This window comes from Vigna unguiculata, chromosome 9 (genome assembly GCF_037176805.1).
Source record: "Vigna unguiculata cultivar grain cowpea cultivar isolate G323 ecotype 2 chromosome 9, ASM3717680v1, whole genome shotgun sequence".
Classification (NCBI taxonomy): Eukaryota; Viridiplantae; Streptophyta; class Magnoliopsida; order Fabales; family Fabaceae; genus Vigna; species Vigna unguiculata.
The window spans coordinates 42,326,738-42,345,273 of NC_140800.1; the positions used below are offsets into that span (position 1 = coordinate 42,326,738).

At 28.3% G+C, this 18,536-nt stretch overlaps 1 protein-coding gene across 1 annotated transcript; it reads left to right on the forward strand.

Annotated features, from left to right (window-relative positions):
* The first annotated feature begins 288 nt into the window (after positions 1-288).
* LOC114163321 (eukaryotic translation initiation factor 3 subunit B-like) lies at positions 289-4,351 on the forward strand. Its single transcript, XM_028047565.2, has 11 exons — positions 289-540; positions 640-877; positions 1,052-1,198; positions 1,515-1,643; positions 1,726-1,854; positions 1,953-2,036; positions 2,112-2,236; positions 2,335-2,533; positions 2,653-3,182; positions 3,325-3,433; positions 3,733-4,351. The coding sequence occupies exons 1-11, from the start codon at positions 419-421 to the stop codon at positions 4,075-4,077; spliced, it is 2,157 nt and encodes a 718-aa protein (XP_027903366.1). The 5' UTR covers positions 289-418; the 3' UTR covers positions 4,078-4,351.
* Positions 4,352-18,536: the final 14,185 nt, after the last annotated feature.

Genomic DNA, 18,536 nt, shown 5'->3' on the forward strand with positions numbered 1-18,536 from the left:
TTTTGTCTAAAATTATTATTTAAATTCTTTTTACATATTTTTTTTAGTTTTATATTTAACAATTATTTTAAAAATTATATATTTATTATTAATTTTAACTTAAATTTTTTAAAATTAAAAAATCTAACACATAAGCATAACTGTGTCTGTGTATTCCTTAAATTTTTTAAAAATTAAAAAATCGAAACTGTGTCTGTATTCGCTAGTTATTATTAATTTTTATAATTTTCACTCCAATTTAACAAATATAATCAGAAAAAAAGGCATCTAAACTATAAAATGTTTCAATTTATTCCAAAGGGAAAAACATATCTTACTCTGCGCCGCACCTGTGTCAAACTGGAGAGAACCCTAGAAACCAAACTCTTTGCTCTTCATACTCTGCCTCCGTAACGCTGAGACCATTGTCGCTACAATCATGGCGGACGTCATGGTAATGAAGGAGATCGAAGACACGGCACTGCGTCTCGGCGTCGATCTCTCCACTCTTGATCTCGACTCCATTCGTCTTCCTCCCGGCGAAACTTGCGGAATTGTCAGGTCTCTATTTCGTGTTTTTCATTTTATTCTTATTCTGGCCACTGAACAGAAACCCTAGGTAGCGGTGTTCTTACGTTTTTTTCTTTTTGCATCGTTTAGTGATGACGAGGAAGTTTACCAGGAGGATAATCTCGAGTTCGAGTCCGGATTTGGTAACATCATTGTCGTTGACAACCTCCCTGTCGTTCCGAGGGAGAAGTTTGAAAAGCTCGAAGGAGTGGTTCGGAAAATTTATAGTCAGATTGGTGTTATCAAAGAGGATGGTCTCTGGATGCCGGTTGATCCTGAAACTGATAAAACCCTAGGGTACTGCTTCATTGAGTACAATACTCCTCAGGTATATTCGCTTTTTCTTCAATGTATCTGGACAAAGTGAAATTTTATAAGATTTGTTGTCCTAAGTCTTTTTGTTGTTGGGAATGCCAGAGTTTATTGTGTTTTTGAAAGTTTTTCAAAAAATTGGATATTGAATTGGATTTTTTTTAAATTCTTATATTGTGGGTTTATTTAGGAAGCAGAGCTGGCTAAAGAGAAGACTCACGGATACAAATTGGATCGTGCACATATTTTTTGCGTGAGCATGTTTGATGATTTTGATAAATTTATGAAGGTGCCCAACGAGTGGGCTCCTCCGGAAACTAAGCCGTATGCTCCAGGGGTAATGCTTATATATACTTTCTTCTATTTCCTCTTATGATGTATGCTATTATGCCTAGACTTTAATATATCGATGCACAACTTACTGTTTTTGACAGTCATGGAATGTTATCCATTTTTGTACTGCCTCACATTTAATTTGGTTCTGTGCTTATTTTCTATTATGTGGATTTGTGAATACAGGTGCTTTACTTGTTGTATAGTTTAAAGTTTGTGCATTATCTGTTTGTTTTTAGTTATGGTCTTGTAGCTTTCACACTGGAACTTTGTGGCTTATTGATATTTCTGATGCTCTTTGTTTGTGGCATCTCTTTCAGGAAAATCTTCAACACTGGCTCACTGATGCAAAGGCCAGGGACCAGTTTGTGATTCGTGCTGGTTCAGATACTGAGGTTTTGTGGAATGATGCGAGGCATTTGAAGCCTGATCCTGTTTATAAGCGTGCTGTGAGTAAACATTTTATTTCTGTATTGTGTACTATAAAATATTTATTAGTGCTTATCTTTACATGATTTTGGATTGATGTAGTTTTGGACCGAAAGTTTTGTCCAATGGTCTCCTTTGGGGACATACTTGGCCACTGTTCACAGACAGGGGGCAGCTGTATGGGGAGGTTCTTCAAGCTTTAACAGGCTTATGAGATATGCACATCCTCAGGTTTTCTTTGAGATATATTCTGTGAAATTGTTTGGCTTTTTTTATGTTGGCTTCTTTTTATTTTTACCAACAATTATTCATATTAATATTAAACACAGGTAAAACTTATTGATTTTTCACCTGGTGAAAAGTATCTGGTGACTTATAGTAGCCATGAACCAAGCAACCCTCGAGATGCCAATGTAAGTGCTTCGTCTTTTTGTTTTTTGTTTTTTTAGTATTTCAGACACCCTTCCTAACTCTAGCTTGTTTTGTAGAGGGTTGTTATTAATATCTTTGATGTGAGAACTGGCAAAGTGATGAGGGACTTTAAAGGTAGTGCCGATGATTTTGCTGTTGGAGGGGCTGGGGGTGTCACCGGAGTTTCATGGCCTGTTTTCAAGTACTATTTTATTCATGATTTTTGTCTATCTCATGCAATTATATTATCATCTGCCTGGTTTCGAATGCAGTAATTCATTGTTATCGCTGTCTTTACAGATGGAGTGGTGGAAAAGATGATAAATACTTTGCAAGGATGGGAAAAAACGTGCTCTCTGTGTATGAGACAGAGACCTTTTCTCTTGTTGACAAGAAGTCCCTGAAGGTTGAAAATATAATGGATTTCTGCTGGTCTCCAACTGATCCAATTATTGCTCTCTTTGTTCCTGAGATGGGGGGTGGTAACCAGCCTGCAAGGGTAAGTTTGTGTTTTTCCTTTTATGCACATGACTTGAAATTGTTTTACCTAGTTATCATACACAATGGCCATATCATTTATGAACTGTTTTATATTGATGTTCTTTTACATATTTATAGGTAAGTCTGATCCAAGTCCCCAGCAAGGAAGAACTCAGGCAGAAAAACCTTTTCAGTGTCAGTGACTGCAAGATCTACTGGCAAAGCAATGGAGACTACCTTGCTGTTAATGTTGAACGCTATACTAAAACGAAAAAAAGCACATACACAGGCTTTGAGCTTTTCCGTATAAAAGAACGAGACATACCAATTGAAGTATTGGAGCTTGAGAATAAGAATGATAAGATCATTGCATTTGCTTGGGAGCCAAAAGGCCATAGGTTTGCGGTTATTCATGGTGATAACCCTAAACCTGATGTAAGCATTTACTCCATGCGTACTGGTCAGAATAGCCGAGTTTCAAAGCTCACTACTCTGAAAGGCAAGCAAGCAAATGCTCTATTTTGGTCGCCTGCAGGTCGCTACATTGTACTGGCTGGGCTGAAAGGGTTCAATGGGCAGTTAGAATTTTACAATGTTGATGAACTTGAAACCATGGCTACTGCTGAACATTTTATGGCAACAGATATTGAATGGGATCCAACTGGAAGGTATATGGTTCATCTAAATGCTTAATGATAGTTTAAAATTTTATTTACCTTAGGCACTAATTAAGTTTTCCATTTCTCGGTTTGGTGAAGAGTACTTTTCATTCATTTGTTGATTGTCCCTTGCTTTTCCTTTGTACTTCAGGTATGTTGCAACTGCCGTGACATCAGTTCATGAAATGGAAAATGGTTTCAATATATGGTCTTTCAATGGCAAGCATCTATATCGGATTCTGAAGGATCACTTCTTTCAGGTACTGTATCATGTGCACTGTTATGCATTTCTTTTGGCAATTATACCCTTATTATATAGGGTACATGGAAGAAGAATGATGTTTGAATGTACAATGTTGAATATTCATACGGGGATGGATTTGGACATCGTAATGTTCCATCTTTGAATCTATGTTTTGGTAGTATGATTGTGATAAAAGATCTTCCATATCTTTGAAATTGTTACAATAATCCTAATACTATTCTGCATGTTGTATGACACTGATTGCCCTGTGTGTATAAATCAATCGCCTCTTATTTGTTTTCTTTTACCTTATAGTTCTTGTGGAGACCAAGGCCACCATCTTTCTTGAGCCCCGAGAAGGAGGAAGAGATTGCCAAGAACTTGAAGAAGTACAGCAAGAAATATGAGGCAGAAGATCAAGATGTTTCGCTGCTGTTGAGTGAGCAAGAACGTGAGAAGAGGAGGATGTTGAAGGAAGATTGGGACAAGTGGGTCAATGAATGGAAGCGAATCCACGAAGAAGAGAGCTTACATCGACAAAAGCTCAGGGATGGGGAAGCCAGTGATGAAGAGGAAGAATATGAGGCTAAGGATATCGAGGTCGAGGAAGTCATTGCCGTAACAGAAGAGGTCCTTCATATTGAATATGGTCAAGAGTGAGTTTTATAGCTTGGCTTGGACCAGAACATTTTATTATTCTCTTTGTCGAGGTTTAGTTGGGCATTTGTAAAACCCAATTTTGTAGTCTTTCATTAGCTTTTTTTATGTGGAAGGAATTCCTTTTACTTCCAAATTTTTATGTGAAAGACAATCTTACTGCCTACTTGTGGCGAAATTGTTCACTCATTCCTCGTTGTCTGCTCTAACAAATGCATGAAGAAATATATGTTGATATATATAAATGCATGAAGAAATATATTTATATTTAATTTAATTTATTATTGTTGTTGTTGATGATGTTACTCTTGCAAGTAGGTTTGTGAGTATACATGTGATTGAACACTATTTAAAGTTTGTGCTTGAAGGTTTTAATGTGATTGCACTTGAAGTTTGTTTTGGAGTAATTAATTTGAGTATATTACCCATCATATAAGGTAAGTTTTTGAAAATGTTTGTTAAATTTATTGTTAACGAGTTTTAACTTCATATTCTGAATATTTGTTTGATTAGAATATTTTGTGAAGTGTGTGAACTGAATTATTTGGTCTCGATTTGACTGTTATCCATGTATGAAGAATTTCTCTGGGTTTTTAATACTAGAAATTACATTGTTTGATATGATAACTATTTGAAGTCCTTTAATATATTTTTTTTAATACTCGAGTCCTTTAATATATATATTTTTTTGAATAATAACTATTTGAAGTTTTAATAACATATGTTCTTTTACAAGAAAAAGTTGAAAGCATACCTGGTTACAAATACTCAATATAATCAGGATCTGAGTGTCCTATGAGAGTGGACGGTGTCCAACATTAAAAGTAGCCTTAGGGTACTTGAATACGCTTCACAACTTATCAATTCCGAAGATTGTTCGTGTGCCCACCTACTCATGAGAGAACTGAATACTTGTATTGTTCATTACTTACGATGAGAAAGCATTTCATTTCCAGATGTTGGGAAACCCCATCAAACTTACTTGAACTTTTAGATTTCGAATTTACGAAGGACACTTCAAAAGATTTTATGTTCCTACGTAGAAACACCATTTGTTCATAAAGTGAGCAAATTTAGAATAATTTAACTCCTACTTCATGACCTACAAACATTCATTTCTTCACTGTAGTATATACGATAGTATGTTGGACTCCAAAATGCCTTCTATCCGACCCATAATGAAACAATGTACTTCTTACTCTTCCAATAAGGTTCAATTCGTCCTTTTCATTACTATATTTGTCTCACAATGTATTCATTTGTTAGGGTACTCAACAAAACTCAAATCCATTGTTCATTCTTCAACACTTAACCCTATCGATATGGTTTAGCATGGACATCGTCCAATGCTTCAAGTGATCAAAAGCCTCGAATTTTGGTTTCATTACGAAAACATTCACATTTAGAATTTCTTTATTCAAGAGTCGATATAATAAAGAAATTTACATTTTATTATTATTTTCCATCAATATTTTTCTTTGGTTTCATATGTATTATCCCTTTTATGTAACTATTGACTTTTTATTGTATATAAATGAAATCTATTTACAAATGTTTTTTTAGTAAATGTTCTCAAATAAAATTGATTATAAATTGAGTATAACAAATAATCAGTTATAAAATTATCAATTAGTAAAATAGTTTAATTTTAAAAACAGTTTTTTAACTTTGTTATTCTGATTGAGAAGTATGATTTGTTACCCTTTATGATGGTGAAAATACACTAATTTATTTTGTTGTTTATGCCCAACTTCTGTTCCGAAAATTTCATACACACTTGTGTAGGCCTGCAAATTGCAGGAGTCAACTCGAAAGCATCAAGAGTTAAAATATAGGAATGAAGCTGCTGTAACATGGGAACAGAAGAGTATATATTGGATAGTCATTCAGTCACTAACAGTAGTATATTAATTATTGGATTGAATATGTTTGTGGGAAAAATAGGTTTCTCAAGTTTGACTCAAATTTAGAAATGGTTCCTGGTCGAAACTTGGTCACTGTTTGATCCCTATATTTTTAAAATTATTATTTTTAGTCATATTTTTGGATATTAAAAATAACAATATTAAAAATAATAAACGGCGTGTTACGTGTTATTTAATTTTTTATATAAAAAATAAAACTAGCGTCGGCCTAGCCGACATTTTTAACAAAAACTGAAAAATATGTTTTTGATCCCTGAAATTTGAACTTAATTTGAAAATTGTTCCTAATTGAAACTTGGTCACTGTTTGGTCCCTGTATTTTAAATAATAATTATTTAATAATAATAATATTATACTAATAATAATAATAATAATAATACTACTACTATTAATAATAACATTATATAATAATAATATTATATAATTGTTAATAATAATATTATCATATATTAATAATAATTAATAATATTAATATATCAATAATATTATTAATAATACTATTAATAATTATATATCAGTACTATAATTATATTATTAATAATATTAATATTATTATTATTATAAAATCTTATTAATTACTAATATTAAAAACTATTAATAGTAAATAATAATAATAATATTATTATTATTACTGATATATTAATATTATTAATTATTATTTATATTATTACTGATATATTATTATTAATATTAATATTAATAATAGTTATCATATTATTATTTATTTTAATATTATTAATAATTATATATTATTATTATTATTAGAATAGTATTATTATTATTATATAATTATTATTTATTGTGTAGGGACTAAATAGTGACCAAGTTTTAACTAGGGACCATTTCCAACTTAAGTTCAAAGTTCAGGGGTCAAAAACATTTTTTTTTTTCAGTTTTTGTGAAAAGCGTCGGTTAGGCCGACACTAGTTTTTTTTCTTTATATCAATAAATAAATAACACGTGGCATGCCATTTGTTACTTTTAACGCTGTTCAAAAATAGGGACTAAAAACAATGATTTTGAAAGTACAGGGACCAAACAATGATCAAGTTTCGATCAGGGACCATTCCCAAATTATGGTCAAACTTAAGGGACCAAAAACATATTTTTCCCTATGTTTTTTGTCCCTCAAGTTTTAGTGAAATTTGAAATTAGTCTTTTTTCAAAATTTTTGACAAATTTTGTCATTTACCTTTAAAAATGTGTGAATTTAGTCCATTTAACCAAATTTTTTAAGTTTATTAACGTTTCAAACACATTTCATCATAGTATTTGAATTGTTTATGACACATTTTCGCTTCAATGTTAACTCAAATATTATCATAAAATGCGTTTAAAATGTCAAATAAACTAAACAAAATCTTGTAAGAAAGACTAAATTCATGCATTTCTAAAGATGAAAGACTAAATTGGTATAAAGTTTCAAAGAAAAACTATTTCCAAAATTCACTTAAACTTGAAGGACCAAAAACATATTTAACCCTTAATTATTCTTTTGAAGTGTGTTTTTGTCTAAAAATGTTAAATTGGTCCTCCAATTTTATAAGTTTCAATTTGGTCTCAATTTAAAAAAAAATGATACAATTTGATCATTTTCCTTAGATTTATTGAAGCGAATCAATGATTTTTTATTAAGATTGACATTTTTATTATGTTAATTATATCAATCAAACAAATCATCCTTATTAACAACTTCAATTTTGATGAAAAATCTTTGATCCGTTTCAAGATATTTAATAAAAAAAGGCAAATTACATTAATTTTTAAAAAATCAAGATCAAATTAAAACTTTAAAAAAGTTGAGAACTAACTTGACATTTTTGAACAAAACCAAGACCAAAAGAATAATTGAACTTATTTTTAATTTTAGCAACAACTCGTTGTTAATTCTTATTTAACAAATCTCACTTATAATTCTATAGTTTCCCTAAATTTTAACTAAAGGTGGCTGGAGGAAAAAATCCCGCTAAAAATGCAATAAATTTTCTAAAATATTAATCCTTTAGAAAGTCAATAAGAATTTTGCACTAATTATGATCTCCTAAGAAAATATGTTCATCTTATTTATCATATTACAAATTCTTATTTAACAAGTTCTATTTATTTTATGGCCTACATATTTCCTTAATTTTTCCTGTAGTATCAAAATTCTAATTTTCTTAGCACCATTATTCTCCAAAGTACATCATGTATACTTTAGTGGGGCTAACACCTTAGTTGACTCCATTGTCTCACACCCACTTTGTTTCTTTTTCCATTATCTATTTTTCTTTTCAATTCTCCTGCAGCCATCCATTAATATTAGGCCACTACTAGCTAGTTTTGGCAACACATGTGGTGGAGTACTTTGGTTACACTCCATCTATGCCACAACTATATATATATATATATATATAGATTTCTATTTATTTATTTAGATGGATAAATAAATATATCGATGGATAGGTATATATTTATTTAGATAGATATTTGATTATTTGTTTATTTAGATACGTAAATATTTATCTATTTAGATAGATAGATATATTTTAGATAGATAGATAATGTTTAGATAGGTAATATATATCTACCTATTTAAATAGATAAATAGATTAAAAAAAGATAAATAATATATATATATATATATATATATATATATATATTTGTTTATCTAATGATATTTTTATTTCTTATAATTTAAAAAATGTTTGTGATAGGAACAAGAGTAAAAGAATAAAACAAAAGAAAGTTATCGATGATACTAAATTAAAAATATATCAAGGGTAATATTAGCTTTCTTACAAAATGAACAATATATGGCAAACAAATAAGAGAGATTATTGAACCTTTTTCTGGGAAAGATCCACTCTATCACTTATTTCCACATCCCTTCTACCAAATTGATTCGTTAACCCAGGGACAGTCCTTTTTAAGACTAAGGATAATCATGACTCTCCCAAAAACTTTTCATTTTATTTTTTAAATATATTTTAACATTATATTTTTATATTATTATTGTTCAATATAGAAAAAAATATATAGAGTTCATATTTTATATTTTAAATATACATAAGATGACTATAATTATAATAAAGAGTGATACAAATATATATGATAATCAAATATAAATATAATAAATAAAAAATATTATAATTATAATAGGTATAAACATGTCTCAAAACAATATTTCTAAGAATGATCAACAAATAATTCAACATTTTTATATCTCTAGACTACTCCAAGTTAAAAAGATCTGGATTTGACCAATTGTCCCATTCCATATTTGAACAATCAATTTGTGACCAATCTACTATTCCCTTGTTAGACTCAGAAGTAGGATTCTCCTTTGAAAATGAGTTGTCCAAGTTTTTAGACTCAGAAGTAGGATTCTCCTTTGAAAATGAGTTGTCCAAGTTTTCAAGTTTATGAGAAGAATTAGTATCTAACACCCTCGTACTTGTCTTGTCTATATCCTTGTTACTTTCCTTGCTTGTATTTTCCTTGTGTGTTTCATCATTATCTGCCACAATAGGAGAAAAACTACTATTGCCTTCTTTACAGACCATTTGTTTCACAGGTTCAACCATATCTCTCTTGGTTGAGATCACATTGTAAGAAGGGGAGACGACCTCCTTATTACATGTTGCATCATGAGAAATCTGAGTAGGAGGTAGGGACACATATGTATCCCTTTGAAATGAATGGATTGTGGGATGTGTTCTCGAAACTGAATTAGATGAAATCTGTAATTCCCTTTGTGCAGATTTCACGACCAAGGATTCAGTCGATGCAGAAGAGGATCCAGAATCTACTATGTTATTAGGAGATGGTAGCAACATGTTTGTACCTATAAATGTGGAGAATGTTAAAAATTTAATTGATGACATATGAAAACTAAGTGGTATACTTTATGCAAACATAAAACAATCATACATTGGACTTGCTTCTTCTTTCCAGGTGGTCTACCACGAGGTTTCTTTGAAATTGCACACCCATCTACTGTCGGAGTATCTTTTCTCTTCATGTCAGACACTTTAATCATAGGTGATGAGAAGTGTGTATGGAACATGGTTTTAGGTGGTGGCAACGACATTGTGTTTTGCACAGGAAAAACTGTAGTAGAAGACACAACTAATAAAAAGGAGAAAAAAAATCAATAGGTTAAAGGAGGAAAAAAAAATCAAAGATGAAAAAAAAATAAAAAAAATAACAGTAACCATATTTTAATCCATTAACAACCATAAAATTTGTGCATCTACCTGGAGGATTTTGGATAGAATTTTCCACTGGAGGAATAATTGCAGGATTTGTGACCACAGTTGTGACATTAGACATGGGTGATCTTGCATGGAAATTGTCCATACCTTTCTGAATGTCTTGCAACAACATTTGGATTCTATTTTTCTCTTGCATTAGCATGACCTTTTCTGCCTCCAACCGTATATTTTGTTTCTTCATAAGTATATATTGATTCAATATCTCCTCCAAATTCATCAAATTCTGGGACACCAAGAAAACAAAATTGATGAGAAAAAATATAGGTCTTTTGAGGGAGATTTATTATTCCTACCATTCTCAATAGTCTCACTCCGTTTAGAAATTTGAGGCCTAAGATAATTTAAATATTCATTTCTCCTTCCACCCTTTGAAGCACCATTTAAAGACAAAACCATGACGAACCAATGTTCCGATCCAAGGTCTGATGATTAAAATCATTGTCAATCACCATACATTTGAGATATTGTTCGCTTTAAGTATTTAAAGTGCCTTAGACCTCAACTTCTAAGCGATGTAAGACTATTGTGTGTATTAAGTGTGATAAGAACACTATTGAAATTTAAACTTACACTTGGATTTTAAACATAGAATGAAAGAACATCAATTCATTTGTGAAAATTGGAAAGACAAGGAGAAAAAAATCAAAAGATAGAAAAAGTAGGATGAATAACCTCGTTTGGTGGCAGATTGGAAAAGAGTGGCAAGACTTCATTGCAAAAGGTGACCCTTGTTTGGTAGAATTTGTTGCGACACAAATACTGATCCACCATGATGGCAACTAGAGCCTGGAGATCGTTACCCCTTTCACAAGACATTGATGTCATTGAGAATATCAAATACTAACTCACTATTTTTTGTGCTTTGAAATCAAACTTTAGGAAAAGAACACTTTGAGGTGGTGTGAGATGAACTACTTTTATACTAGAAGGAAGAAGGCAAATATAAATCTTTTATCTTTATTATCTTTTCAATAAATCTTAAATCTTTATTATCTTTTAATTAAATCTTAAATCTTTGATAACTTTAATTATTTTTAAATCAATTTATATTACTAATTTTATTTATTAAATTTTAAAAATTTATAATTTATAATTAAATCTATATTATTTTTGATTAATTTATTAAATCAATTTTATATATTCGGTTTAATTTCTCTTTCCATTTTTCTTAGTGTTTTCTTATAGGCTCTAGATAAGAGTTTTATCTTTTTACTGCGTTTTTTTAAAAAATATTATTAGATAGATTTTATTTTTTTAGAAGAATAAAATATTAAATAACATCATTTACGTGTTATTTATTTTAACACGTTTTTTCATAGTTTTTAGAATATAATTATTTGTAGTTTTGTTTTTCCGAGAAAAAGATATTAGACAATTATTATTATTATTATGTATTTTTGTTTTATCATACCATTATATTTAAAAAAAATACAATCAAAATTCCTTTGTCAGTGTTTATATTAAGATATATATTTGATTATTTGTTTATTTTTTTTTTGTCTATTTAGATAGATAGATATATAAATATTTCAATAGATAGATATATTTTAGATAGATAGATAAAATAACTATTTAGATAGGTAATATATATTGTAAATATTTATCTATTTAGATAGATAGATAATATACATATTTAAATAGATAATATTTAGATAAGTATATATATTGTAAATATTTACCTATTTAGATAGATAGATATATTTTAGATAGATAGATAATATACCTATTTAGATAGATAATATTTATATATATATATATATATATATATATATATCGTAAATATTTATCTATTTAGATAGATAGATAATATACCTATTTAGATATTATTTAGATAGATAATATTTAGTTAGGTAATATATATTTTACCTATTTAAATAGATAAGTAGATTAATAAAAAGACAAATAATATATATATATATATATATATATATATATATTTATTTATCTACTGATATTTTTATTTCTTATAATTTAAAAAATGTCTGTGATAACAAGAGTAAAATAATAAAACAAAAGAAAGTTATCAATCATACTAAATTAAAAATATATCAAGCATATTAGTCTTTGTTACAAAATGAATAATATATGGCAAACAAATAAGAGAGATTATTGAACTCTTTTTCTGGGGAAGAACCACTCCTTCACTTATTTCCACTAGATATTCCTTTATCAAATTCTATGGTTGGACAGGGACAAGGAGAGTACGAGTCTTCCAAAAAAAAATTATTTTATTTTTTAAATATATTTTAAAATTATATTTTTATATTATTATTGTTAAATATAGAAAAAATGTATAGAGTTTTCTTGTGTTCAAAATACACATAGAGTAAATATAATTATAATAAAGAATAATACAAATATATATGATAATCAAACGTAAATGTGGTAAAGAAAAAATATTGTTATAAAAAATGTCAATAATATCTATCAATATCAAATGATATTTATATTTTAAACAATAGATGTTATGTTTCTCCGATTAACATCAAATGAAATATATTTAACAATTATATAATGTATATTAAGTTAGTTTAAAAATAATTTTTTTAACTTGAAAATAAAGTTTTTTCATCCTTCTGTATTTCTTTTTCTTCTTCTTTTGGTTTCTCTCTTCCATATCTTTATTTGTTTCTCACCTCTCTTTTTTAACTTATTTTTCAACCTCAATATTTTATTATTTTCAAAATCAAGTTCTACCACATTGAAATTAAGGATTTAAGGATTATTTTGGACCGAACAATTTCTTCTTTTGAGTAAGTTTATTATCTACCTTTATTTATTTGAACCCATCTATTTTCCTTTTACATGTGGTTTAGGGTAAATGAATTGTTTCTTTTTTAAGAGGGATATTTGCGATGAAGATGAAAAAAAATGCGTCTACAACAACTAAAAACTTGAGAAATTTCACGAGTTCAAAATTTAATGAAAAGAAAAAATTGTTAGTAATTTTGGGTCATGCATATATATGATACATAATTAAATGTGTTAGGACCATTATTTATAAAGCCAAAATACTAAAGTGATCTGACTAAATTAAAGATTTGGCTAAAGGCATATGTCATGAAAATAAATATTGTGTAGAGACTAGTTAGTAATTTCTAATTTGATGAGGGGCCAAATTAGAAATACTAAAACTTAAGTAATTCAGTTATAAATGGTCGTGGTCCCCTTCTGAAAGCACACAGAGTCATAACGTACTTTTCCTATTCCTTTCTCTTTATCCCCATCAAGAGAGAAAACCCAAAGGAAAATAAAGGTCCTCTAGGAAGATCACTGATCAATAGTGCTCTAAAGGACATCATTGTTATGGCTAATTCAGGTACGCTTCCGTTTACTGTTTACAGCATGATTATCAGTATGTGATATGAGTTTATGATTGATTATTAGGATCATATTCTGCGTTTATGCTTTCAAAAATAACTTTTTAAAGTTTATAGAATTACGTATAATAAATTTGAAAATTCTTTAACAAATAGTTTATATTGAAATGAATATTGCAACAAGTTTTTGTTCTGATTCAATTATGAAATATTTCAAATCATTTAAAAAATAATAGAGAAACACTTTGACTAAAAGTAATATTTAACATTTTAATGATAACTTTTTATGGTTATCTATGATATGATAACGAATGGTAAACATATTTTTTTTGAATTTTATTATTATGTATGCTTATAATGAATAGAAAAAATAAATATATATTTTTTCATTAAAAAATAACTTATATATAAAAAATATAATTTGACACCCTTAAACCTTTTGTCTAATTTCGATCACCGGTCGAATCCTTTGCTGATGTGCCACAGCGTTTAGAACTGGTATGCTTTCTTGTTAGTTACATACGTAGATAATATGGTTAGATGAATTTGTGCATATCTATATTTTCTCGTCCAGTGAGTATGATGAGTTTCTAAATTATGAAACAATGTTGGATTAGTGTTTTCGTTAGTATACATGAGCAAGCCTGAAAAAGTTACTTCCCTATTAAAGCACTATACAACATTTCTGTTTTTTTTTTTTAAGCGTATTTAACAAGGATTGATAAATTAGGAAGTCACATTTAACTAGTTTATTATCCGTGTGAATTATAAAGACCTAGAAGCTCATTTGGCACAATATCCTAAATACTTAACTAGAGTTTGTGTTCTGTGTGAACTATAAATATTTCTTTTTAATTAATATATTGTACTTTACCATTGACATTGGTACATCTTTAGGACATACCCACGTGGCAGAGGCACTTAAAATTCCAATCCATGTCTTTGAATCATAAGATTAACTCACTTTTGTTTTGTGCTTACTTTTATGACATCTTGCGATTGGTGATTTATGTTAGGAATTAAAGTATGAGTCTAAATCTTACATTGACTATAAATGAGAAAGTATAACATTATATAAGGATAAAGACCCATAAACTTATAGTCTTAAGGTTTTGAATTGAGAGTGATGTCAATATCTTATGTAATTAGACTCAGATCTAATTGGTATTTGTTCTTTCCAGTAAAATTCCCTAAGTAAAACTTAACCGTTCATATATTTTAACCTAAACTAACGTGTTATTATAATCTTATTACCAGAAACAAGCATGGATTTGTGTTCTAGAAAACCTGAAGTCAATTATATATATGTGATAGTTTATGCTTTGTGTGATGCACGACGAATGGTTTAGACAACGTTATCCCAACCTAGTTGTTTGTAGATTAATAAAACAAAGAGATAGAGTTGTAGCTTTTAACGTTGGCACAGGGGCCGAGTTTGGAAAGGTAATGGTATGGGTGAGAAGAAGACGAAGGTGAAGTCAAGTCACGAGTAAATTTCCAACTTCAACCAAACTACTTTTTTTTTTTGCACTATATATCATGAGATGAGAGAGCACTGTTGAGGGTGGTCCTGTTTCGTGCCTCTTCTTGGAGACTGCCCTTAACTACGTGACAAAGACGCATCATGTGTGCAAAGAGGATTTCATGCACAACGATCGTGATTATTCATATACTCAACCATTTTGCTACATTACAAAGTTAGGTTGCCACATGATTTGTGATGTTCAAAATTTTGAAAGAATAACATAAGGACGTTTATCTAACAAAATCAACTTGTAAACTTGTAAACTGAGATTTACATATACTTTGTTGGGTCTTTCGAGAGTGGAATGAGTATGAGCCCAATCCACATAAAAGATTGACACCACTCACAAAAGCTTAAAACAATGAGTTTATGAGCGTTGATCTTTCTATGGTACTCAACTTTTTTATTTTTACTCAATGTTGGACTTAGACTTACACTTGAATTCCCAATACACTTATATATTTTCAATGTGAGATTTCCAACACATATTTCGATACATTTGATAGTTTTACATCACTTAAGAGCCGATTACAAGAAAAATTTGAATAATTCTTCTTTCTTCAACCTTCTAAGATATTTTTTAAGAATCATGACGAAATTATAAGTTTCAAAATGAAGAATATCTCGATGAGTGATCTTAAACATGTATGGAATCAAGTGGAAAAGAAATGGTGGTTAATTTGATTACTTTTGGGAAATCATTAAGTTTTTACTTATGTCGTTTAAATATTATGTTTATCATTGACATTGTTGAATGTGGGTTAGAGGTTCTACACTTGTACATAATACATTAGGTGGACGGTTTTTGAAGTGGAAAACATGTACATTTAAGTGCGACCAGCATCGTTAAATTTGTTTTTCAATGATTATAATTTCATATTGAAATATTAGGTGTGAATAGTATTTCTCTCAAGTTATACCTGACATCATGGATTCTTTGAAAAATCACAAAATGTTGTATGTGTGCTGTCAATTCAGTAATCAATGTCTTGAAAGCGCTGCAATAAAATCAACCACCAATAATGTTTGCAAACTCAAAAGGGTATGAGTTATGATTGCTGACAAAAATAAACAAAGGCAGATAGAAAAATAATAAATATGACTTCAATATAAAATTAATATTTGATAGTCATTTTGATTTTGATTGAAAGTAAAATATAGAGAAGACAAGGGAAAAAAGTACACCAAGAAAAAAATGTGTTAATATGTCCTTAATATATAATAATAATAATAATATAATAATAATAATAATGTGTTATTTAGAAGAAAAAACAAGAGAAAATTTCCGCAGGCTTTTTAAATAAGCGGCGGAAAGAGTAAAAGAGGACAAGTGTTCAAACTGTAATACATTGTTTATTCAATTTGTAAAATTATTAAAATTTCACATATTAATCTAAAGCAACAAATTATTAGCAAATTTAGTTCTTACATTATTCTTAACAAATTAATGGAATCAAATAGGTTGATGTTGTTAATAATTAAGATATACTATGATATAGTAATAAAGTTATGTTAACATAAGAACTTAATAATAACAATTATTTTTAATATGATAGACTAAAATAATAATAATATTGCAAGATAATAATAACATGACATTGATAATAAATAAAATTTAATTTGTGAAATTATAAAAATGACATTAATTTAAATTTTAAACTTATTAGAAATTTGAAATAATGCATGAAAAGTGTTAGTTATCCATCCAGTTAGATACGTATTGAATTAAATTATACTATACGTATTGAATTAAATTATACTATACGTATTGAAATAATAACATCACAAATTAGTAATTATTCATATTAAGAGCTGTTACTTGAACAACAAACTAAAAACTATGAGAGAATTTTGAAATATAATAAATAAGACGACTGAGAGATATAAATACAAATAATTATATTATATAAATTATTGTATGTGTATCATATCTCTTAATAATAACGTAATATACATTTAGTAGTTCTTTTAGGGTAATGAAATATTTTTGGATATGTATCATAGCAAAATTTATCACACAATTAAATGCGTAGATCCACAAATTAAGAGTTGTTCAAATAGAATCAATACTTTCATTTTTTTATTAAGATATTGTTAAGATTAGTTTCTTTCCATGCACGGATCATTGATCTCATGGGGATTTGTGGTTTCGTCTAAATATTTAGAAAAACGAACAATAATAAATAATTTAATGCTTCATATTTTATTAAATATACTTTTGATATTGCATAAATTTTGATAAATACAAATGTAACACAAAATAATTCATTCATAATTTTCTAAACATAATCAAAGTGATAAACAAGATCTAAAAATTAATTTTAAGGATAAATTATCCAATTGAATCATGCAATAGTAGGTATATGTTTTATGAATGTAATTTCATCGTTTTCAGAGTACAACTATCTTTAAAGAAAGCACGATTTCATACAAAAAGAATGTCATATTAAATTATTTTCTATATCCATTTTAAAACATTCTTAGAACTAGTTTTCTTAAATATAAGAATTAGATTAAAGAATTCTAAAAATATATCTAATATGTAAAAAAAAAAATCTAGATTGTGTATTAAAAGTTATCAATTTTTTTTTATAAAGTTTTATTTTATATACAGATAATGTTTAATATTAAACACATTCACTTTCAAACAAGTCCTCTGAAAACCTGCTGTGTATGATTAACAATCCTTAGATGCAATTTTAAAATAACATATACACTTCAAGTAGCAAAGCAAAAGAAAAAAAAAATCAAGAATCTTTCGAACTTCTTTTATCTAAAAAAAAGAAAGTCTTAATCTTACCCTACAAAACTCAATAATAGAAAAGAAAATATTGAGGAGATATCTTATTTTAAAATCACCTAAAACAAAAAGAACTAAATCACTTTCAAATCAAACATCGAAAAAAGAAAAGAAGATATATATATATATATATATATATATATATATATATATATATATATATATATATTCGAAAGAAGAAAAGAAAATTATACACTAATGGTGTAAAACAGTTTTAAACTATATATTGTCAAATTATAAATTGTCAATTACCATGCTTTTATTTATTTATACTGCTATAATAATTATTTTAAGAGTCACATTGAGTATATTTTCTATGGACATATACTTAAAACTACAATACACAACTGTTATGTTAGCTCTAAAAAAATAAGTTTATAAAAAATGTAACATTAAATTGTTTAAATTTTAAAAACTATTAACAAAGTTAGTTTGAAGAATTATTCATAATTTTTTTAAATGATCGATGAACTTGAAGATAACTGAAATGTCAATGATCGATGAACTTGAAGATAACAAAGTTTTTTGATTTATTTTAAAAATCATATTCACTGGATTGAAAATGTAATTTTGTAAAGCCTGCATTCCATAAAAATGAAGGTGTAAATGTAATTGGGGCAATAATAGTTTGGAGGA

Bases quoted from the DNA above. Each gene is read 5' to 3' on its own strand.
- LOC114163321 (XM_028047565.2), top strand. From the start codon at position 419: ATGGCGGACGTCATGGTAATGAAGGAGATCGAAGACACGGCACTGCGT. The intron at 541-639 runs GTCTCTATTTCG...TGCATCGTTTAG, and splicing joins GAAACTTGCGGAATTGTCAG to TGATGACGAGGAAGTTTACC. The intron at 1,644-1,725 runs GTGAGTAAACAT...GGATTGATGTAG, and splicing joins ATCCTGTTTATAAGCGTGCT to TTTTGGACCGAAAGTTTTGT.